Genomic DNA, 24,668 nt, shown 5'->3' with positions numbered 1-24,668 from the left:
TATCTATTTCATTGCTTATTTATGTCATCAACAATTTATTTCATTGCTTATTTATTTCATTATCAATTTATTTCATGGCGTTTATATTAAACAATCCGTTCATTTAATTATCAATTAATTTTTTAAAATTTTGTCACATTTGGTCTTCCATATAAAACATACATTTCTATACACAATGTTAATGCATTCACTTCACAGCAGACCTGGGTCAAATACAAATACATATTTGGATTTGGATTTGAAAATGCATGTAAATACACATTCAATGTGATGTCAGCAAGCTATAATACTGAGGGCACTCCAGGGGAACTAATAGGGGCTAGGCATTGAATTTAGACTATGAAGCAAGGGTAGTCTACGTTGGCAATTTTAAACAACTCATGGGCTGCCTCTAACGGACAGCAGCTTATATGCCCGTACATGTCTTTGCATGGGGGGGGATGGCAAACTCAGACTTCTTGATAAGCTACTTGCCAGTTTATTTGTACCCATGCAATCTTTTTAAAGTTAGTGGCCTTTTACTGTATTTCCTCTTTTTTATGTTGTCAGAGCATTTGACAGCCATATGTACAGTTCCATCCTTTACATTTTGTAAAGTTAAACACAGATAAAATAGAAATCAGCCGTGCATATTCACTACCAAATAACAATGGAAATCGGTACAGTTGGACTGGGGCCATCAGTAGTCACCTGAGGCATGCTCATCAAAATACTGTCATCTAATTTACTGTCATCTTAATAAACAAAATGTTCAGCTTTCAGAGCTGATAGGTTCTCGCATATCCAGTACTTTTTAAGTCTGTCAACATTTTGGTGCAATTGCGCATGTCGCACCACTGGCCTTATGTTGTGAAATTATTTTCAAATAATTAAATTAAATCAACACTTTGTATTTGAAAATTCAGTATTTTAAATGTTTTTAAAGACATATTTGAAAGTAATAGCAAATACATGCAAATGCTCCTTAAATGTATTTTCAAATACATTTTGTAATTGAAATACTCTCTATTTGTAAATGCTGAATTTCAAATAATTTAAAAAAAAAGTATTTAAAATTAATTAAAATACTTTAAATATGTATTTGACCCAGGTTTGTTTCACAGATACACCGGCATTTGAAATTCATTTTGAGTAACTTCAATCAATTCAGTAATCTATAGTCAAAGCTACTGCCAAATGTTAAAGCTACACATATTAACATGTATAAAATTAAACATTTCAAATTATTAGTATTCATAAAACAAGCTGCATGATTTTATAGGTCTCCCTTACACATAAACATTTCTGCACATTTAATTTCCCCATAACTATTTCACAACCTGACCCTGCCAGAACTGATTGAATCATACATTTCCTGTGTCATTGGAATGTAGCCCTTATTCTCATCCAGGATGTATAAGGGATCGTGTATTGTTGCTGGGTTGAAACCATCCTCTGCCAACTTCGCTTTAATCTTCTTGAATGTTCCAGTTAGTGCCAGGGAATTCTGCATATGTAAACACAGTAATTGAGAAAAATGAATGCATGCCTAAAGTCTCCTGATGAAATACTAGAGGTGAATGAATATATTGCCATGCACTGATTCAAATATTTGACAAACAGAATTTTAGACATGTCTACCTGAATCCTAATAAAGCGAGGTCTTGCATAGATGGGCAGGCTGGTCTTAACACATTCATATGTGTCAGAGCCATCAAATTCATGGCCATCTTTCAACTTGACAGCAGCCATTCCTATTCTTCCCTCATGTCCTGAAGGAAAACAACAGTGGAAAACCTCTGTTAAAGTCCCAACACATCAAGCCAGTAATAGGAGATGTTCTCGACTGGCCAAGTCAATCTCCCGATCTGAATCCAACTGAACATGCGTTCACTTGCTGAAGACAAGAATGAAGGAAAAAAAGCCCCCAAAACAAACAGGAACTGAAGGTGTCTGTAGAAAAGCCTGGCAGAGCATGATGTCTGCACCTGGTGATGTCTATGGGTTGCAGACTTCAGGCAGTCATTGAATGCAAAGGATCTGTAACCAAGTACTAAATATGACAACTTTCTTATTATTTTTTGAATGTATTTCTTTTTCCCACCGCCTAAAAAAGAACACCCCTAAATGGGCGAAGATAGGGAAGATTTTGCATCTGCAAGGAGTTAAAATTGGCCCATAATAAATGTTTAGGAAATGTTTTATTTTAATTCTGACGGAAAATATTTCTAACAAATTTGAACAATTTTTCCTTATTCACGAGATTTGTCTGAACTCAATTTTTGAAAAAAGGGACAGTGTAACTCTACACCTCCCACAAAAGACCGGCTCGTGAGAAACATCCGATTAGCAGCCTATATCATTATCCTCGTCTTCCACTGCAGTCACGGACTACGAAAATTGGCAGTATACCCTGCACAATGCACGTGGCTCTTAAAGGGAATGAAAGGAGGTCATTTGATTGGCTATTAATGAATCCAGCTGCAATCTACCCACTGAAAATATATTTCATAAAATCCAGCCCATTTTCCAGCACAGAGATAAAAAAACAAAAAGTGTGTCTCAGTCCAAATACTTACGGGCAGCCCTGTATCTTCTGTATCTACTTCTGTATGCTTAACAACAGTGGGATTTTGTGTAATGTGTATATATTTACTTCCTTCTAAAGTGTTGACCCATACATGCTGCATTGTTAATGCAGGAAATGGGAGGTGACATATGTAACTACTGAGCTGCCAAAAGGCATCTTTCATCAATAGTACATGTCAAAATAGTGTCATTAGTCACACCTGTCATTTCTGTAAATAAAGATGGAATGAGGATTAAGGCTTTACAAATAGTTTGTTAATTACCTGGCACCTTGACGCCATAGACATTGGCCTCCTCAATGCAGTCCACTGTTATCAGAATATCAGTAACTTCATTGGTTGCCACATTCTCCCCCTTCCATCTATTTTCAGAAGAAAAAGACAATTACAAAACAGAATGCGATATCATTTCCCTGCTTTTTGAGAGGGTCAACATGTCCTGGTCATGTATTTCTACTGATATTCAATCAAGAAAAATGAAACCACTTTTGGTTGCAATTCATTTGAGAAACCTTCACGAACTGGCTGATTGCAGTGAAAAATGAAGGCCTGCTTTATCAAAGTTTCTTAGCTGTGAATCAACACAAGTGCTACAGCACTCCCAGTTCCTGATATACAATCCCTGCAATCAATTGTATGAACTGCTAACCTGAACGTGTCACCAATCCGATCTTGAAAGTAGACAAATCCATCCTGGTCAATCTTCAGAAGATCACCACTGTTGAAGTAAAGGTCACCTTTTTCAAAAACATCTTTCAGCCTCTTCTTCTCTGTCTGCTCATTGTTTTTAGCATATCCAATGAAAGGTGAGAGTTTCGTTATCTTCCCAACAAAAAGGCCGGTCTCTCCTAAACAAACAAAACAAAGCACACTGTTCATTTCATACATCATTTCCTGACCGTCATGCTTGAACCAGGCTCATTTAACCAGGTACAACTCAACCATATTACTTACTGTAATACCTTAATTAACATGCACACCAATGGAAAATTATCAGTAGAGACATTAATTAACAGTTAATAAATACTTATTACAGCATTGACCTATCAATGCTTAATTTTTTTTTTTTTTTTTTTCTAAACTCACCCAGTGAAAACATTTTTTCCAAACATACCCATGGACACTGCTTCTCTGCCCCTGTACACCAATCTCAGGCTGGTGTAACAGTATAATTTAAATGCTTCCCCAATATACCTTTTGCCAAATCCATGCTTGGCACATTAACATGTACTACTATTCTGGGTGTAAATATTGGCATTTTAGCAGAGACAGCTGCCAGCCATGCCTTCCACGGCCTCCTAACCCAGGTGTGGGCAATGAGGGCCATATCTGTTTATGGTTTTCAGGTCAACATCTGACCTTAATTGCTTAATTACCCCTAACATTTACGCCATCTGGCATTTTAGCCGCATTTGTTGATAAGCGCATGAATGGCAGCTGAACACTGCTGTTGTGTCTGTATACAAGACATTTTATTGTAATCTAATCTATGAGTGAACCAGTGCTGGTGTGTACAGCCAGTTAGCTCATTTAGCCACAGTAATTGGTGGAAACAAAAACCTGCAAACACACCAGCCCTTCAGGAATGGAATTGCCCACCCCTGTCCTAAAATAATAGTCTCTGCCATATTTATTTACAGGATCACATGGCTGCAACAAGAGTTCAAGAGACACTACATGCAAAGGTGTGAAAGTGTCTCAGATCTCTTGCAAGTGACCACCAACAGTTGTGACATGGAAATCTCTGTTAAAATGAGAATTCAACAAGCTATATCTCTATTTTGATAGAATATATCTTTTACCTAATCGAGATTCTACAAAGTATGTTTTTCATAGTCTTTAGGTTGAGGTTTGAGGAGTTTGATACAGTACCTCTTGGGACTTCTATACACAATCCTTTTGAGTCTCGCACAGGCTCCTCTCTTTCTGTGTCGTACTTAATCAATGCATAGGGAGTGATTTTCTACAGTGAACACAAATTATGAAGTAAATTAAATTAGTGTTACGTAAGGCAAAAGATGATTATTGAAACAACACAGAGTGAGAGGTTTGCTTTGAGTCATTCCCAACTGTTATGGGCTACCAATGCCTTCTGGTGTCTAATTTATTTTTATTTTTTTGGTTTTCACTATTTTCTTCACATAGAATGTATTACTTACCCTCAAGAAAGAAATGTCCTTTCCAATTGCACCAACTTTCCCCATATAGTTAATGAAGCCAACATTACCCTCTGTGGCACCATAACATTCACGGATCTGTACATCTCCAAATCTGTGAAGAAATTCTGACCAAGTGTCAGCTCGTATACCATTGCCTACGGCGATCCGGACCTTGTGATCTCTGTCACTGACTTTCTGAAAAGAAAGAAAATAACTAGACATAAGGGGTAATGCAACACCACTCTTGCAAGGATGTCAGTCAGATCATGCACAGTTAGTACAACCTGCTGCAAGAATATGACGTATTAAAATATCCCATCTTAAGACATCATTGCTTGTAAAAATGAAACATCACCAAACTGAGCTTTCTTGATCACTGAAGCTCCTGCTCCTGGAAACCCAGCATTTCTGGTATTTCTAATTTTCTATACATTAAATGTAGAAAAGTGCATGATGGGATGTTAATTGTTTAATTAAAGGATGACCTGCATTGGAGTGCAACTCATGCACTTGTTGCATACGCATGCACTTTTTTGTGCCATACCTGTACATCTACAATTTAAAAAAGCTATTTATCGAATGCACTGGTGTACTGGGTGCAAGGCTAGACAGTACCTATGCATGCAACAGTAACCAGAGAACCCAGACAACATGGAATTCCAGTCATAGTTTGCTAATGACAAAATCCTGACTCTAACCCTACATAGGCTGTCGGGTTAAATCTGAACTCAAGGACAATGTCTTCACTAGCTGAGCCACACAACTTTTAACAAACCAAACCAAGTTTAAAAGCTTAAACTTGTTAGCCTTGATGCAATACAATGGGGAAACTGGTAGTCTGCCTTGGGTGATCGTATGTGGAACTCCTCGCAGTTTTATGAGGAGATGGTTTGGGCAAGTTGGGTGGAGCACCAATTAGACATACTGAAGAATGTCCAACACCTCTGCATTAAGTGCCACAGACTAAAGAGGGCTGAACATGGCCACAGATTTATCTTATTTACAAAGAGTCTGATGTCAGCTGCTGTAAGCATGTACTACATAGATTTCTACAGTTGCAAGAAAATGCAGAAATCCAGGTAATTCCAAAGGATTCACAAACTTTTTCTTGCAACTGTATATAAAATATTTTCGCACATGATCACAGAGTAAAGCTCAGTATGATTAACCTAACACCCCTAGCACTCATCCAAGAAGTGAAATAGAACATTTCTCCATTGACGACGCTAGTGTCATTAAAAAATAGTCACTGGTTTCAGAAATTACCTTTGGTGTATTGCAGAGGTAGCGCATTATTTCACCAATGTACTGTATCACTGTAACATTGTATTTTCTGCAGTCGTCCCAGAACTGAGAGGCTGAAAATTTCCTTCTCAAAATAACTGTCATTCCTTAAAATAGGAGATAAAACAGGCTTATTACTTTCCAGGTAATGTAAATAGCTGTATACATACTGTACTATCTGCGGTTTCATTGAGCAATACATGGACAGTTACCAGGTTTTAAAATTTGAATATAACTAAAATATAACTTTCAAACAGGAAAAAAAGGAAATCAAAGAAAAATTAACTGTCAGTATAGTCCTATTAAGCCCAAGTACAAACTGAATGTTCAAATACATTTTGCTCTTAATATAGCTTGAATAGACTTTTAGGATTAATAAGCCTGACAGGTAATGCAGTGAAATGAATTATTTATCAATTATGGAGCCACAACAGTAGCGTCCTTCTCTCACTATTAAAAAAGGACCTTTTTTAATCGTGAGATTAAAATACTTTCCTTTTAGAATATCCAGGGAAAAGTTTACCTACCTTGGGATCGAAGTGACTAGACTGCCCGATTCCTTATATACAGCCAACTCCCCCCCCCCCCCCCCCCCCCCCCCCCCCCGATAGACAAATTGCAAGCAAGTATTCAGTTTTGGAGGTCTCTCCCTATTTCTTTGATTGGAAGGGTTAATGCCATTAAAATGATTTTTCTTCCACGACTCTTATATCTCTTTCAGAACCTCCCGGTATTTCTTCCTAAATCATTTTTTAACCGGTTAGACTCGATCATCCTACCTTTTCTGTGGAATTATAAAAGTCACAGGATCAAGAAATTGCACCTCTGTAAGACTAAGCGGGGGGGAGGGGGGGTATTGCTCTTCCAAATTTTCATCTTTATTACTGGGCCTCTAATATTAGAATTATTTCATTATGGTTGCATGACATGAGTGGTTCTTGGGAATGGCTGAAACTAGAGCAAGAGGAGTGTCACCCCTATGATATAGGAGCCGTGATCCTATCCCCATTGAGTCTTAAAAAATCAACCTATGGTGGTAACTTCATTATCCATAATACTCTGAGCATCTGGAAGCAGATTAAGGCTCACTTCGGTGTGAAAACACTGTCATTTTTACTTCCCATAGCAGCTAACCCATCCTTCTCCCCATCTGTGCTGGACGATGGTTTCAAACAATGGAGGGACTTAGGTATACGAACTATAGGGGACCTGTACTTAAACGGGACCTTTGCCAGTTTCAAACAGCTACAAGAAAAATACGAACTCCATAGGAGTAATTCTTTTTAGGTTTCTGCAAGTCAGAAGCTATGTACTGACTCATTCACATGGATTTGCTGCTGCTCAGCCCTCTTGTATGGACGATTGCCTTAGAGACTTAGCCGGCAAAGACAAAATCATATCCCATTTATATGACACTTTACAGTCTATAAATCCACCTACAACAACTTCGATTAGAGTAGACTGGGAGAAGGAGCTAGGGGTAGAGATCCCTGATGAGATCTGGGAAAAGAGTCTGGAGGAGATCCACCAATGTTCCATTAATTCTAGACACTGTCTTATTCAATTTAAAGTTATCCATAGACTCCATTATTCGAAGACCAGGTTACACAGGATATTCCCAAATGTCTCACCAATTTGTGAAAAATGTAATGCAACTGAGGCCACTCTACTCCACAGATATGCGCTATGCCTCAACCTGCATGGTTACTGGGGTGAAATCTTTAAAGTGTTCTCAGACGTTCTTGAGCTTCACATAGAACCAGACCCACTTTTATTGGGAAATTGGAATAGACTTTTATTTTTTTTTTATTTATTTTTTTTTTTTGTTTTTACTTTTTTTTTTTTTTTTTTTTTTTGTTGTTGATGTTTTTAGTTTTCTTTTGAATGTTAAATGTTTCTTTATGCATACTGAAAAACTTGGTGATTCCTATACTTGTACTGTCATCCTCATGTGAACGTTGAATCTCCAATAAACCTTACTTGACAAAAAAGGACCTTTCTAAGTTACTTCCACAAAAGGACTGTTTGGACATGGGATGGCCAGCCCAGTTTTGGACAGTAGATTTTTTTTTTTCAAACTGAATGTGAATCTGAGCGTGATTACCTCTGTCAATTGCACCAGTGAGTCCCATGAGGAATGCAGAGGTATGGTACAGAGGAAGACAAACGTAAAGTACATCATCTGAGCTCACTCCAACTAGCCCCAGAAGAAACGACGCTAACCACACCCTCTCGTGCGTAATCACAGCAGCCTTCGGAAGACCTTAGGAAAAAGGAATATTACCATTAAATCCAAATCATAATGCCCATGTAGGCCACTTCAGATGGGCAACAAACAATATATAATCTAAATGATTAGATACGAACAGAAAGAGTCGTTCACAAAGTATTTCACATCAAAGTCAGTGTATAATGTTTAGCTTTTCAAAATACCTGTGGTGCCCGAAGTATAGATATAAAGCGCCGGGCTTTTCAACATCACGTTTGACCGCAGGTCTGGTGACAGCGGCTTATCGGAGGCCTTGCTGATTTTATCAGAGAGGGTTTCGATCCCCAATGTGTTACATTCTTCACTGAGGATGAATACAGAGATGTTCTGCTCCCGCAGTGCTGGTAGAATCTCTTCAACAGCACCTTTCAGCTCTGAGCAGGAGGGAGTTCAGAATTAAGGTACATGCAGATTAGCATCCAAACAAGCATATATAAATTCTGTCTGGAATATTGTCCTAGATGCAGAACAATATCTTATTCTTCAATCTTTCCATTTTAATATTATTATTATTATTATTATTATTATTATTATTATTACTGCATCTTGCCAACCCCCCCTAGACAACAAGGAACCAAAAAGTAATAACTCCGAGGTGCTGTATCACTCTTATAAACATGCATAATTACCACCTCGCATTTCCCACTTTTAACACTTGTCATGGCAATGGTCTATGACTGGAGGTTCATGATACCACTAAGGTTTTAACGTGTCAACTAACATTTTATCCTATGCAATCCAAATATATGCAAATATTACTGACTGATAGACTTTTAGCATTCCGAATTCAGTTGCGATTATTGAGTACAAGTAACCAAAATGATTTCAGTGACATGTTTTGCCATGGCAATAGGATATGTTTTTTCTTTAGCTTACCTGTAGCAGCAATTAACGCATTTGCTCCGCTACACGAGAAACAGTGCAGCAATGACTTTGATCTAATGCTGTGATTTAAAAGAGCAATTTTACAGCCAATTTTCGATAGCCCCAACCAGAGGAATACATACATTGGCTCATTTCCGAAAAAGAGCGCTACAGTATCCCCTTCCTTCAAACTAGAAAACTCCATCAGACTTCTGGCAATTTTGTTGCTTTGTTTATCGGCATCCAAGTAGGAGTATGTACTGTTCTCAAAAACAATAAAAGGTTTGTCCGGGTGCTGCTTCACCTTGTCCAAAAAACAGTCCAAAATAGTAAAGAATGGCTTTTTCTTTTTGTATTTCGAAATTTGTATACCGCAACGGATGCTCCTTGCAAAAAACCGCAAATCATGTATTAAGTAAGGAAAGCGGATGTACAAAAATAAAGGCAAAATAGCCAGTCCAGCTAAAAAGCTATATAAGTACATATTACACGATTAGGTGTAATAGGGATACCCGACAAAATACTTCAGTAACTGATTATAGTTGAATGATTTTCTGCTTGCAAATGTAGGCTATACGCGTGAGTCGACTCCGAATAGGCAGTCTCATTTGGCAAGCAGTATTCCAAGGTCAGTCCCCCCTTACTTAGAACTTTGAACTGTGCGCTTTCCGGTGCGCTTCGCTAAGTCATTAAGGATAACATCAAGTTATATACTACGCAGTAAAATGTGTATAGCTATGTGGGATGTAGGACCAAATGTTATCTGTTAAAGAGTTGAATTAACACTAGACATTTTGCTGTGTATCAGTGTAAATTGGCCTATATGCTTATTGCACAATTAATTACAGCATAACCAACAGTCCACCCAAGCCTCTCGATTTTCCCGAGACGAATTCCATTGCCCTCTCCCGGTGTCCTCAGGGATTCATAATTATCCCGGATTTCTCTCGTTTTAGGACAAATGTTTTTTAATAAAAATAAATAAATAAATAATCTCTTTGAAAGACTCATATTAGAAAAACATTAGGCAGGTGTCAGGTGCTTTCAAGTATTCGCCAAAAACAACCATATTTTGACAGTTCACCTAGCATTACGTTTTTGATTGAACTACATTCCATGGTGATAGACAAAAAAATGCACCAGCTATTTATATTAATTATATGGAAGCCCTGGCACTTCAGAACCCCTTAAGAGTAGAATGAGAGTAATTACACCTATATCTGTAATCTACTGTATATCTGAATTTTTTATATACTTTTTATTAAGTGTTCTACTTGCTATAGCACTAGTATCAGTTCAAGATATATTTTGACTTTAGCATTTGGTAATACATACCTTCCTCAGGTAATACATGCCCGATAGAAGATAATTTAATATCCGTGTTCATCCAGGAACTGTGGTCTTGCATAATAAACAAATTTCCAATTTATTCATTGAGCCCATGCTTTTAGCCAGAGCAACTTGCCAAAGTGTAACCCTGCTTGTTTGCCAAAGAAATACCTGTTAACGCCAGATTGTTCTTTCTTACCGATCATGAGTATTTTTCCTAACATAGCTATGGGGTTCTGATTATTCCTCAGTGCTGCCGATACACTGCCTTGCCAACTGGAGTTCAGTGAAATGCTCCGGTTCCTAAGGAATGGGCAGAGTTGGAGGGATGACTTTGAATAAGGATCAAAATTAAATTAAAGGTTGTGAGGTTTTTCTGTTTTTTTTCAGCACTGACAAGATCAGGGAATATTCTATCAGTGTTTGTGAAAAAGAGTAATGTTTGATTAACCAGTAAGCATTTCCCTTGGCTGACCTTGAGGTAACCCATGCTCATTGGAGTCATTGTAGGGTCATTGAACTTTATAACATCATTTTGTTGTTTTAAAGGTCACTTAACCAGCACCTGCCTGTTCAAAAAAGTTGGCAAGTCTATTTGCTTAAATCAGAGGACTGGCAGTAATTTATAAGAAAACATAGTTATACAGTTCATTCACATTCAGTAGGGCCCTAGGACACAACAATATCTGCAGTATGCTGACTTGCTTGCTTCCTTGCCTCGTATGTGAACACACATTCACACATTATTTTTTAAGTCATGTAGACATTACTTAAAATAACTGTAATGGTTAAATGAACGTTGGATTGCATTCACCTTTTATCATCTTAACAGGTCAAACACAAAACTGTTGGCAACTGAATGACAGAACATAATTCTCTCAGATTCAGCCTTGAAAACATGAAAAAAAAACTGCCAATTGGGATGAAATAACTCCATCTGTTCTCAATCCAGTTTCTCAATTTAAAAAAAAAATATATATATTATTATTGGTGCAGTTTCGTGCATTCTGGGCCAGTGGCTGCTGGTGATAAACATTTGGGGGCGGGGGGGGCGCAGTTTTGAAGCAGCACTTCGGTTACAACCCGGCTCAGAGTTTGGAACAAAAAAGGGAGACACTGGAAACGAATATGAATAAAGTGAACGTTGGCCAACCTGTTACTATGCAGATGTGCATTCATAATATTAACGGACACAATAACTGGAGAGGGACGGACGGGGAAATGCCAGTGCCCGGTTGCATAAACTACCTTAAGTTTCAAACGTAAGTGTGTCCCTTATGCAAAATATTTCCCTACGCTAAGGGGTTCATATAGGAGCGTTGCATAAAGCCACTTAGGTTGTCTCCTTGCCTAAGTGACTAAGGCTGGCTTTACACGGTGCAACTTCACAGGCTGGCTTTACACTGCAACTTCACGCAACTCTCTCCAGTCAACTGCGCGTAGCTACACGCATAATGGGTACGAGGATCTATTAGCGGTAATAAATAAATAAATAAATAAATAAATAAACGGAAAAAGTAATTAAAATAATTCATTTGACGGAACAAATAATTAATTTGACGGAAATCAGTCTGTAGACGGAACTCTGCCACCCCTGCACTTCTTTTTGTAAGATTAGAGAATATGTTACTTTATTAATCCCCAATGAAATAGAGCACGTAGTTCATTGGGCAGTCCCCTGGATTAAGCACTTGATTCACTTTAGTCAATCACTGGTATGAAAGGTATAATATGGGTTTGGGATCTGCATAGCCGATACCATGTCAATTTGTAATTAGAATTTTCTTTTTAACTCTTGGGTCCAGAAATCAGTTCAATGACATTCAATGAAAATCTATTCATTGATAAAACACAAAAGATATTACAGTGATAAGACCTAATCTGATTAGGCAGGAAGCTGCACTTAATGTCTTAATTAGCATAGTAAGAAATAGGATGTCTTTAGTAGAGGCAGGGGAGGGAATCAGATTCTGGGTTAAAAGGCGGAATTCACACAAACAGAAAAATCTGTCACAATTTTACAAGTTGCATTCGTTGCTGTTGACAGTGTTGAGCATCTGGGATACCGTTTGTGCATTTCTGATGTGTGTTTGCTTTGCCACGTGTGTTTGTTTACTTGTGGTTGGTTTAGTTTGGGAGGCATTCAGTGGGGAGGTGGGGTGGCGGGGTGCTCCAGACCATGCCCATACAATCCTGAGGTTTTTTCAATACAAATTTTATGTCTGATTTGAAATGAGTTTTATAAGTTATAGGCATGACTTTGAATAGGTATTTGGTGGATGCGTAGTGGACACATCTCTTCTGTGATAATTCATGGTTATTTCAACTATTATCAGCCACTTGACACACTTTAAAATAAGTTTAATTACAATTATGGTACTTAAACACATCTTAAGCAACCTTAATTGATCAAGAGATTAGCTTTGACAAAAATCTGAATACACAGCTGGTCACCAGGACCAGGGCTGAGAAGTGCTGAGCTAGAGTTATTGAATGATAGCAGACCAACCATAGACGTTGGCTTTGAAAACAAAGGGCATGCAACGAAGACTGAATAAATGCTGAGAAATGTATTTCAGTTTTGGACAAAAATAGAGCTTCTATAAAATGGCTTCTTAGAAATCTTATTTTAATGGTGTTAAATTTAATTAAATTCAGTTCAATTTGATTTTATTTGTATAGTGCTTTTTACTGAGACACTGTCACAAATAAATACAAAATACATTTTGGGGAAATACCAGGCCTAAACCCCCAAAAAGCAAACAATTGGGGTAAAACATTTGTTTAACTCCACAGTAAGAATAAAAACACTCAAATGGTGGCAATAAAAAGCTCCCCAATGGAAAGAACTGGTTAAGGGGAAGCCCATCCTCCACTGGCTGGCCTGTTGTATTAAGATTTTAGACGTAATTCTGGAAAAATGGATCTGATATCAAAGTAGATATTGTTTAATGTTATAAATGGATTCAATTATCCATTGGGTTTACTCTGAATTAAATTAGACTTCCTTTCAGTCAAATTCAGATTCTGTATTCTGCTACTTATTTTATTTCAAATTCAAATTGAAGAATTAAGTAGTTAATACTGCTGTTACTGTGTTGTAAGTCTTTTAAAATGGCTGCTGGCCAGTGAGATTTCAACAGGGAAACCAGTTTTTCCTGTGTTTTTCCTTTCTTTTCTTCCAATTTACCTAGCAAATCTTCTCAGAAACTCTTTGTTTAGTTTAATTATAGTTCAAATGCACATGAATGCCTTTTCTTCAGCACAATGTCATGTCACCCCCTTTTTTTCTCACCCTTTGAAAAATATATTCTAGAACAGCTCACATTTCTCTTGGTCTCTACTTGTGGCTCCATATGCCTAATTACTAGGTTGCCATTGTTGTACAGTACCTTGACGGGATCCCTGAAACTTCAATATGCTTGTGTTCAAATATATCAATGTGTATCCATCCTTAGTATTATTTTTGAAAAATAAGAAACATATTTGTTACACATGAAGAAAGAAAAAAAGTTTGTTAACCTCCTGTTACTCCAATATTCATTGGGCTGGTTGAGAAGAAAAACTCCTCCCACAAAGAGGACTGACACAGTTACTTCATTGATCGTTGTCACAAGGTACTTAGATACCAAGAATTTACTGACCACCAGACCTCTGACAACTGAGAGAGCTGTGGGTCTCCGCCTCTTCATCTGACAGTCTAATAAAAAATAAATAAAATTTGTATAGCGTTGATTATAAACTACCAAGGTGTTAAATATTCCCATGCAGACATTTTAAAAAATGCTATGAAGGACAATGCTTTTCTTTTCTTATATTTTATTGTAACAATGTGAGGAATAGTCAGCTAGACTGCAGAGGGAGTGGAGTACAGTCAGAAGACCAGGCTGGTTTAGCACCGCTCTTTAAAAAAAAAAAAAAAAAAAAAAAAAAAACACATGGAAAAAAACCAGGGCCTACTGGCCGAACATATTTACAATGTAAAATCAGTAGGAAATATTTACAAATCATGTCCAAAACATGATCTTTTTCAGCGATGAACAGCAATTCTGCTTCAGTCCATATTTCTTCTGTAACATCCCTGTGAAGCTGAAAATCAGCCAATACCGTGGATTTCCCTAACTTTTTGTCATTTATTTAAAGGTGTACCAATCAGGAGAAGCCTTTCCCGGGGGCAGAAGACTCATGCGGCTTTCTTACTGCTTTGCTGACGTGTGATTGCCTCTAGTTTCTGTCTGTAGGCCTCCGCCTCCTGTTCTTTCATCAGCAGCTGCTGGCGATACTTCTGGGCTTCTCGATTTGCCTCTTCTAACTGTTTCTCTAGGGTTTCTTTCTCCTGTGAAAAACATAATGCAGCACATTTACTCATGAATTGGAAAATATAAAATGAAGTCTAACAGTATTACTGTAGCATGATAGCTATGTATAACCTTTTATACTACTGTAATTAGCACATTTTGTCAGGAAGTGTTTTGTTGAAGCAGTTCCACCAAATAGTGCCTTATACAATTAAGCGTTTAGTGATGTGCTCATTTTTGCAGGTGAATGGTCTTGAAATGGTCTGGAAACTAGAATCAATTTGAAGTTTCTTCATAAGTAATCTTCTCATATTGTGTGCTTATAAAACAAGGTTCTTTTTGTGAACATTTTTATTGGAAATAAATATGCATCCTTTTGTACATGTTCCTTAAGGCAATATGGTATTTGATACTCCCTTGTGATTCTGTTTCCTCTCAGCGTCCATACAGATATATTGTGAAATTGCTGACAGCGATACACCTGGATCACCTAATATGATGCAATCAGACAATTTGCATGTCACAGTTGCAAAGCCAGTTGAATTTAATGACATTCAGTCACACTCTTCAGACAATTGAAGCAATAAAGGGGGGAGAGGGAATAAGAGAAAGAGAATATTGAGGTGGATGCATTTTATTGAGACAGCACAGAACTGATAATGGTCAAAAAATGCTAGAAGTAAAATTAAATAAAACAAACAAAAAAAAAACAAACACATTTTTACCTGTTAAATGTGCTGAATAATAACAAGGCTTTCTGATGCTCCACATATATTTCATTTAAATAAAAAGTAATAATAAGAGATATAAAAGTAAGAAAATATACATTTTACAGTCTCTGTTTGCTCTTTCTTCAGCCATGCATGCTTGTCATTAATTATCTCCATTCTCCCTTCGCTAATTCAAACTCTGTCTCCACTACATTAACTGGGATGTTCTTAGTGTACCTATAATGACAAGACCATGGATTACAGTCATTCTTTAAGTCAATTTTATGCATGAACTTCAGGTGACCAACTTTCCCACTGTAAACAAAAATGAGGTAAAAACCACAATGTATAAACATCCATGGAGGCAAATTTTCATATTCTGGCTTGTGGGAAGACTTGTCCTTTGAATTTGTCCATCAACATACTACCCAAGTACAAGTGAAATGCAACATAATGATAGCAATTTATAGTTTGCACTAAACAAAACACGGTTACATTTTTTAACTGTTCAAGAAGCACTTTGAATAACCATTTATTCAAGGATTCAAGAATCAAGGAACTCTTCTTTCCATAGTAAAAATGATTTTGTTAATCTAGCATTTACACATTTAACCCTAGGCTTTCTCACAAAGACACATCTTTTTCACTGCCTACATGAACATATTAAATGCATAAATCAATTTTATACTACCAGCATTAAAGCTGTGAACGGAATTCATGTAAAAAGCACATACTGGAATTCACTTTGTCGTACCCAAAAATGATGTGGAATCCACTCAATTGTTTTATTCGCTAAAGATGATTACTAAACTTAAACTGTGTTTGACTTACCTCAATTTCTTGGCATTCTACATGGTTTTCCACTATCTCAATGCGTTGTCTCTTCATTGTGGGTTCCTCACTGATTACAGTTTCCTCTGCAATGTCTGTGGCTGGGACTGTTAAAACTGAACATTAAAATCTAGGATTACACATTCAAAATGGACTTTTTTGAGTATGATTGTGTTTTATGTACAATTAAGAATATTTCAGATATTTAAAGATAACCAGCCAGCTTTACTAACTCCAAAGTAGATTGTACAGGGACTTTATGTTTGCAGAAGCTTTTAATATGAAAGCATACATTAAAACTGAAATGAAAACTGAAAACTCTGTTTACAATTTGAGAAGATCTTCTCTCAGCCTGCTTTTCATAGTCTATAAGGATGTCGACGGAAGGATCTATTTTGTAAATGGGCTATGGAACTTGAACCTCCATTATATCACGTCAGTTCGGAAGAGAAGTCACCATCCACCCCTTGTGGTGATAATCATGGTAGACTCCAAGGCTATGAAGCATTGATTAGCTGTAAATTTGTCCCAGCCCATGTTGACTAAAACATGCTATAGCTAGCTAGATATTTGGTCAGGAAAATGGACAAAGCAAAAAAAACACCTGCAGGTATATTATGGGGAATGTGTAGCCTACACTGGGGTGAAGTCTGAGAGGGAGAACTGAAAACAAATCTTTCTCCTATTGCCATGGAGGGAAAGGGAATGTGAGGTGACCTTGAATCTCACCATAAAACTCACGCAGACAGAATCAAGCATATCAATAGGCAAATCTTATCTACAAAGCAAAGGTTGAAAATAGACAATCACGGCAGCTTAAGTAGGCCAACCAATGTTTACTGCTGTGCGACACAGCCTTTCATACAGGTCTCCCAACCGTAGGGTAATGTTATTTATTTAAGACCACATACAATTAAAATCATTTTCAATAAGTATATATAAAAAGAACTAAAGAAAGTAAATGCTACTACATTTCACAGTTGTAAATATGTTGAAAATTTGCATTTCATTCCTTGTTCCAACAGCCCAGTCACTGATCATTCATTTGGCTATTTATGTGTTAATATAATAAAAACAGATGAACTCATTGCAGTTATGTCTGGATAACTTAATAATTCTTTTACCTTGTTGGCCATCTGGCATCGTCAAAATAATGGGCTGGCCTATACCACCGGCGGACTGCAAGTTGCCAAACTGGATTCCATCGGTAACTATGGTGATGACCTGCTGACCCCCTGAGCTGACTACCTGCTGAATGGCTCCGTCCACCGAGTCTGCCGTCACAACTTCTTCTGTTGCAACCACTGAGAGAACAATGGAGGACACAGAGAACGTCACAATAGAGCACATTCCAGAACACATATTGCACCCAGCAGGCATTCATTTTACAATTGGCTAGAAGGAAAACACACGTGTAGAGAAGGTAGTAGTGATCAAACTCAACAGATAAACAAAAGATAGATAACATAAGAGGTCTATTGTTTGCTTCATTTTTCTTAAACATCAGTTGCTGTCCCTTATATACTCCCAAACAAGAATATAACATAAGAATAAGAATATAAGCTTTCTTCCCATCGCAGAGTTTTTTCTCGCCACCGTTTGAGGGTTTTCTCTCCACCGGGAATTTTTTACCTTTTGTACCTGCTATTTGGGGGTTCAGGTCTGGTGTTTGCTCAGTAAAAATTCTTACACAAATAAAATTGTATTGAATTAAATTGAATTGAATTACAGAATTATGTTCTGTATATTCATTCTATAGCATGTCTTTGAATGGAACACATAAATCCGAATAAACATTTGAAAACTATGACTCTGTTATCTTCCATTTTTGCCATTGCAAATTTCACTGTAAAGTGCAGACATTGCTGTTATTTAAATCTTCCCTGTAACTGCAAGGCATGCATCCCGCCAGCCTGCACAGTGTCATTCTCACTGAGGTTAAGAATCTAATAACCTACAACTCTGTACAGAGCCTGTTGCCTTAAAAACACCAGCCACCTTATATTAATGGGACTGGCACAGCGACAAAATGGCGCAATAATGTTAGGTGCAATTTCAAGGTATGTTACATCAGCCGCTACCTTCTCAGTTTGTCCACTGTCCACCTTATATCCTTACCTTAACTGAAATGGTTTAACTGCCTTACTCGGGTAGGTTTAAAATACCAATATGGAATGGTAATGCTAATGCAACAGATAACTTTTTTATGTATGTAAAATAAAAACATGGCGTACATTTATTTATGATACTGTAGCCATATAATTGTTGAACTTATAATATTGAGTATGAAGAGATTCATAGGACCAATATCAACAGTCCAGTCATGTTAAATCTAATCTAAGCCTGGAAATTAAGTGTACCCACTGGAGAAAATTTAAATGATGTTCTTAACAACTTAATATGAAGTACCTGGTGTTTCAGATGAATTGGTTAAAGGAACAGACGCTTCTGCTATAGCAGCTAATGTAGCTAATACTGATGTTGATGAGTTGCCAAACTGTATTGTTGACAGACCCGCATCATCTAAGAAAAGATTTGACATACATTAGTAAGCACAGCAAGCTCAAATATTCAAGTAAGGACAGTGTCATTAATAACACATGCCACTGCTTAATATTTATGTTTTTTTTTAATCATGGCAAACTTTTTTTAAATTGTGTGCTTATGAATAGAATATACATCAATTACCATCTTTCTCTACTTGTTCATTATCTTTGTACACCACTGTAACATCAAGATAATGATGTTATTATGTATTATAATCAGGTAAAGGTATTAAATATGATATAAAGTGTAATCCGTCAGTAAACACAAGACGTTCATTTATTTCATGCCCTTTAACCATCCTTGTTATAAAGTCTGGATGTATGTCCATGCAAGTCACTGCACATATTTGAGCTGAAGTGAAGAGTTACCTGATGATTTGGTATTTCCAGAAACTAGTCCCGCTAAATTCACAAGTCCTCCAGGGCCAATGATGAACTGTGGCGCTGCATGTACGGTCACTGTGTCTGGGCTCTCTGGGTTTGTGTTTATTTGGTTTTGCATGGACACCTGAACAACAAAAACACGAATAATAATAATTGCACAATGTGAAACGCACAGATCACAAACTGCAGTTAAATGAACATGACAACACATCTAATCTAGCGCGCCAGGAAAAGAATATAGCTGTATATGAATATACCTGAAGGATTTCAGCTAGTTCTTCATTACCGTTGTCATAGGCGATTTCCAAAGCGTTTTTGCTAAATTTGCTCTGGATGTGAACGTCGGCGCCGTACTTGATGAGGAGCTCGACGACGTCCCGGTGGCCGTGCTCTGTGGCCCAGTGGAGGGCCGTCATTTTCAACATGTCTTTCGCGTTTACATCAGCTCCATGCTAAAAACAAAGGCCGACATTGAAACATGACCTTTCTGTTGTGCCCTGAATGGATTGTTGTGGGGATGATCAAGGCACAACACAGGAACATAGTCTGACTTAATTGAGTAAGATCTCTGTAAAATACATACTTTTTAGCTTTTCTTCTCCAATTAAAGACAAATGGTTTATAATATCATAGCCTTTAAGTGGCTGCAGTACTTTTTTCACTACACCAAAGCTTATTTGTGTAAAGGATAGGATACATATTCATGTTTAAATATTTTAATTATTTTTCCCCATTTTAAAACAGAATATTTTTGCAGCCACTGTTTCGTGATTTTATATTATTTCTGACCAGCTGCAACTTTTCTAGAATTTTCTGTCTTTTTTCTGCATGGGGTGTGCAGCAGGATCTCACCTTCAACAGCACTTCCACAATGCGGGCATGGCCCTCCGAAGCTGCCATGTGTAGGGGAGTCCTGTCCACTTTGGTTCTGGCGTCTCGACTCACTCCCGCCCTGAGGAGGACCTCTGTGGTGGAGTAATGCCCGTACTGAGCTGAGAGGTGCAGGGGAGAGGTTCCAAGCTGTAGGGTAAGGCCAAAGGACTCTTCATGGAAGTCACCAAATGCTTACAAAGAAAATATGCTGCTCAAGGAACCCAGAACACTGAATAAAATTAGCACCGGCTTGCCATTGTGTTTCACGGGAGCTGGGGGTTTACACACCCAATCTGTGGTGAATGGTGCTCCATTAGCCATGAGAATCCGAACTTCATCGTCCTGCCCGGATCGAGCTGCCTCCAGCAGCTTTTTGCCCAAGTCCACCAGCGACATCTAGTGTTGAAAGTCAGAGCTTTTAAACTTTCTTCCGGATTACTAAAATTATTATTTAAATAATAATAACAATAATTATATATGGCACCTTTCATATGAAAAAATGTAGCTTAAACTGCTTTTCAGAAAGAACAAAGAGCAATACATAATTATACACATACGTACATGCATACAAACAAGTTAAAAAGACTAAATATTTCTAATAGGCAGCCATATCACACTCAAAACTCACACCATATTCCTTTTAGATACAAAAAAGTGGAAAACAGAAGCACTGGGAACAGTCATTTGCTGTAAGACTTCACAACCTTTATGCTCAAGGTCAGGACAACAATTATGCTCTTGGTCAAGACTCAGATATATTTTTCAATTCAAGATTCTAATGCATTACATTACATTACAGGCATTTAGTGTATATCACTTTTATGCATATCACTTTTAATTATTCTTTCCAAAACAGTCCAGCAGTTCAAGATGTACTGTTAAAATATTCTGCCAAAAACTGCTCCCAAAATAATTTCCCTTCTAGAAGCATTTACTATACTAATGTAGCCAAAGCAGAATCCAGAAATAGACAATGTAATTTGCATTATGCACACTGTGTGAGCACTTAATAATTTAATATTGCATCCAAGCAATGCCAAGACTTATCACCAATATTTTCATTTCAGAAACAATTCTGGTTGTTAATACTGCAGTCGGCCATTGGCAGATAGTTTGAAAACGACTGATGGTCAGCTCCGTTTGTGTCCTGTCACTCAAAAGAAAAAAATAGTGTATTGTTTATTTGTAATTCAAGGGTGGTTCTCATTTACCTGTCTGATACAAAATAATTGCACTTCATTTTCCATATTCAGCGTTTCCCCTATAATTGTACAGACCTGGTGGGCTGCCAGGCAACTAAATATATATTCATTTGGAAATCAATAATCATTTGGCTTGGGAGCCTCTGTGGGGCGCTGTTCCGAAATATGAGTCAACCTCTGTGTTGTTGCCTAGGAAACTTGTTAAGTTAAGAGCGATGTGTTCTGTCATCCATCCATTATCTCTGTTAACTGTCATTATTCTATATACGTATCACTGTTCAGATTAATCAGTTATCTTTATCATTCGTTTCACTTAAGACTAGGGGACTACTTAATTATGTTAAACGGAAATCTTTATTTCTTTCTGCAAAGAAGATTAGGGCGGATATCTTATTTGCAAGAATCACACTCTATTACTGATGATGCCAATTTTTGGAGATCTTAATGGGGTAACTCTTTATGGCTATGTCATGGCTCTGAACATTCTACTGGAGTGGCTACTTTAAAGAATAAATTCAGTGGATATATTCTACACTCAGAATGTGATCCTGCTGGACACTTCATCTGCCAAGTAATTAATTACAACAATTTTACTACAATTACTGCCAACGTTTCTGGGTACAATAATAAATTGGAAAATGATTATCTTTTCCTATCTATACAGAACATTTATGGGATGGTTAGATAAACATGGAGGGGATTTCAATATTGTTTTAGATGGATTAGTTGGTAGATGGCCCACTGGAAGGCCAAAAGCCTTTATGGATAAATCTAGCTTATTTGATATTTGGAGAATAAAATATCCTTACAACAGATCATTCACATGGAGTAATAAAACTGGTTCAAGTCAGTCGGTCTAAGATACATTTTTGGTCAATTTCTGAATATTCTGACAAAGATATTGATGTGGATATTTTACCCACTAGTCATATAGATCACAAAGCTATTTATATAAGTATTGTAATGGTACAAATGTCTTGCTTCATTTAAGCTATTTTCAAGTCTCAGTGATGCTCACATCTGGAGTTATAAAGCTTTAAATAGGGTACCCCCCAAATGGGCAAGGATTGACCAGATTTGGCATGTGCGCAAAGGAGTTAACACACTAATTGTCCGTTGAAAGACTTGCCCTCTAAAGGTCACACTGTCAGAAATAGCTATGCCCACCATGAAGAACAAAATTAGAATTCCAAAACATTGAATCAGACAAATTGACAGATTCTCCCATTTTCTGTAATGTATAATATAACAATTGATTCCATTAGAAAGAGATGGTTTTTTTTTCCATTGATAAAACTTCAAGTCAAATGATCCTAGCTGTTGAAAAAGTGAAACTGACATTAATCTACTGCATGGTGTTAAAATATGTTCAAATGAAAAAAAAAATTAAAAGGTGGAATTTTCAACATTTTCAAGAACCGTGATTGCACTAAATATATCCAGTCGAGTTTGAAAACCCCTGCTGTATAGGACGCATTGGAACGTATGTGAAAATGGTTAACGTTAGCTATGGTGAGTGTACCATTGCAGCAATGCAAGGGTTTCTGAGACCAGGAATAACTAATACAAATTGTAGTGAATTAAAGCAAAACTTGGGTTATCAATCACTCAATGTTTTATTGAGCAACTTCTTGTGCAGCAGGAATGTAATCCAAATAACACATTGCTAAACAAAATATTCAAATGGTTAGCGTACACGTTTCTATTCTTAAAACACGCGCTCAATCACTATCTCTCCTCTAATTCCTATACTGCAGTCACCAGTGATGATCTCGCAAGCCATCACATCGTAACGTTACAGATCATAGCTAGACTACTCCCATAATATTGAATATTGTAGCCACTTAAAACCAACAGTTGATAATTGTAGATAGTGGTTGGTTTTAGCCATTTTTGGGATTCGTCATCATGTTTCTCAATGCATTAAGCATACTTCGCCAAGGAATGTTTTAACTTTTATTTATGCTTGCTAGCTAGTTAACATTTAAGAAGCTGAAACCAGCAGTACGAGCTAGCAACGAACCGGTTGCAATTTAAGCCGCACTACACAGTGTAAATAAATGTTACTATAAAGCTGGCAAGTTCGCCTACACCAACTATCGTCATTACCAGCTAGCTAATATGAACTGAAGTTGTACTGACCCAAGCACATAAAGTTTGCCAACATGCTAGCTACAGCTACTGGGCGCAACCTAGCCAGTCAGCAACATTGCTAGCCACGCATGGCGCTCACCCGCCGTGACACATTTGCCAGCGAGCTAGGCCACCATTTTCTGGTCTATAACAACAGCACGAACCCCATTCTGTCGACTGAACACACGTCCCCACACCTAATAAACTACATATATAATTTTCCTCCAAAAACGTAATATATCGGCAACTCCGGAACTCTGGCAAGTTAATGTAATAAACAGGAAATCGGCAGGATGATCGGGGTTCCGGGGGAAGTGGAATTATTTTTTACCAGCAAAGACATCAACTTCCACATCCGGTGGGGCCAGACAAAATACCCTGAGACTGACCTGGAAAAGATTCGTTATTATCCGATAGAGTGATATCAGGTGTTTTCGTGGCTTACCTTATCGCTTCAGTAAACCAAACTGTTGTGTAAAGGACTAGTGAATGATGCTGGGGAATTGGGGGTGTTTTCTATTCGGCGCCCAATTTTTACTGAAAGAAAAGTCCCCGTATTATGCGCGGATGTACACAGAATGGGCAACGTACCCACATTAGTTTAAATTCTATCAGGTTCGATTTTAACGCTGTTAGTTCAGTATATTCTGTATTCCGTGTCCCGGTATATTCCTAAGTGTAATTCTGGAAACGCAGGCTTTTGGGGGTTACAAAACGTTGTAGCAAAACATCTTCAAAACACACGTGCGTGCGGATTAATACATACAAACCTTTGCTGTTGTACATGCGCTGTTCTACGTGTGTATGACAAGTCGAAATTTCGCACTTATGACTCGAATAGTTGTGCACACGACTGTTAAATGATAGTTGGGCATACGAAAAGTGGTAAATGCATGTGGTGAAAGGTATATTAGCTTACCCCCATATTCTGGGTAAATAATTGTTCACAGTGAAGAATGTATACGTCTCGAACGAGTCAACGTGTATAGTCCTCGCCACTCAGTTGGGTTTATGAATACACCGCCAATGATAAAATCACGACCACTATGCGGTATTTAAACTATATTTACCACAATGTGTCCTTTTACATTCTGTTAATGAGGCCATTACACCTAGAATATAACGCCCCCTAGCTAACACATTCAATTGGTTTAAAGGGATAGACTAAACGGACAACTACGACCTCCTCACGCGACAAGTGAAAAGAGGAAGGTGTATA

The 24,668-nt window shown here is 37.5% G+C and overlaps 2 protein-coding genes across 14 annotated transcripts; both read right to left on the bottom strand.

The window, feature by feature from the left end:
* Positions 1–50: 50 nt before the first annotated feature.
* On the bottom strand, positions 51–10,693 carry LOC118227899 (very long-chain acyl-CoA synthetase-like). 2 transcript variants are annotated; one of them, XM_035418946.1, is made up of 11 exons: positions 10,672–10,693; positions 10,479–10,544; positions 8,444–8,653; positions 8,115–8,273; positions 5,993–6,117; positions 4,727–4,921; positions 4,440–4,530; positions 3,217–3,415; positions 2,832–2,929; positions 1,621–1,751; positions 51–1,486 (listed from the first exon to the last, which is right to left on the bottom strand). In XM_035418946.1, exons 1-11 carry the CDS (start codon positions 10,676–10,678, stop codon positions 1,313–1,315), a joined length of 1,455 nt encoding a protein of 484 aa, XP_035274837.1. In that variant the 5' UTR covers positions 10,679–10,693; the 3' UTR covers positions 51–1,312. The 2 variants fall into 2 exon arrangements, with proteins under 2 accessions (XP_035274837.1, XP_035274835.1); XM_035418944.1 differs by lacking the exons at positions 10,479–10,544; positions 10,672–10,693 and adding an exon at positions 9,156–9,767.
* A 3,581-nt stretch (positions 10,694–14,274) lies between these two features.
* On the bottom strand, positions 14,275–24,650 carry LOC118228400 (GA-binding protein subunit beta-1-like). Of its 12 annotated transcripts, none has more exons than XM_035419896.1 (9): positions 23,781–23,803; positions 20,403–20,510; positions 20,094–20,261; positions 19,499–19,693; positions 19,227–19,365; positions 18,721–18,834; positions 17,436–17,615; positions 16,312–16,427; positions 14,275–14,808 (listed from the first exon to the last, which is right to left on the bottom strand). In XM_035419896.1, exons 1-9 carry the CDS (start codon positions 23,790–23,792, stop codon positions 14,656–14,658), a joined length of 1,185 nt encoding a protein of 394 aa, XP_035275787.1. In that variant the 5' UTR covers positions 23,793–23,803; the 3' UTR covers positions 14,275–14,655. The 12 variants fall into 12 exon arrangements, with proteins under 12 accessions (XP_035275787.1, XP_035275789.1, XP_035275781.1 ...); XM_035419890.1 differs by lacking the exon at positions 23,781–23,803 and adding an exon at positions 24,369–24,650 and having other exon boundaries at positions 14,666–15,260; XM_035419895.1 differs by lacking the exon at positions 23,781–23,803 and adding an exon at positions 24,220–24,331 and having other exon boundaries at positions 14,666–15,260.
* Between the last annotated feature and the right edge of the window lie 18 nt (positions 24,651–24,668).

This window comes from Anguilla anguilla, chromosome 5, assembly GCF_013347855.1.
Source record: "Anguilla anguilla isolate fAngAng1 chromosome 5, fAngAng1.pri, whole genome shotgun sequence".
NCBI classification, from domain to species: domain Eukaryota; kingdom Metazoa; phylum Chordata; class Actinopteri; order Anguilliformes; family Anguillidae; genus Anguilla; species Anguilla anguilla.
This window is presented reverse-complemented; position numbering and strand designations above follow the sequence as displayed.

Bases quoted from the DNA above. Each gene is read 5' to 3' on its own strand.
- LOC118227899 (XM_035418944.1), bottom strand. From the start codon at position 9,627: ATGTACTTATATAGCTTTTTAGCTGGACTGGCTATTTTGCCTTTATTT. The intron at 4,531-4,726 runs GTAAGTAATACA...TGTTCACTGTAG, and splicing joins AGGACATTTCTTTCTTGAGG to AAAATCACTCCCTATGCATT. The intron at 2,930-3,216 runs GTTAGCAGTTCA...TTCTGAAAATAG, and splicing joins CGGATTGGTGACACGTTCAG to ATGGAAGGGGGAGAATGTGG.
- LOC118228400 (XM_035419889.1), bottom strand. From the start codon at position 23,804: ATGTGGAAGTTGATGTCTTTGCTG. The intron at 20,511-23,780 runs GTAAAAAATAAT...TTTCAACACTAG, and splicing joins GGAAGTTGATGTCTTTGCTG to ATGTCGCTGGTGGACTTGGG. The intron at 20,262-20,402 runs GTGTGTAAACCC...CTTACCCTACAG, and splicing joins CACCATTCACCACAGATTGG to CTTGGAACCTCTCCCCTGCA.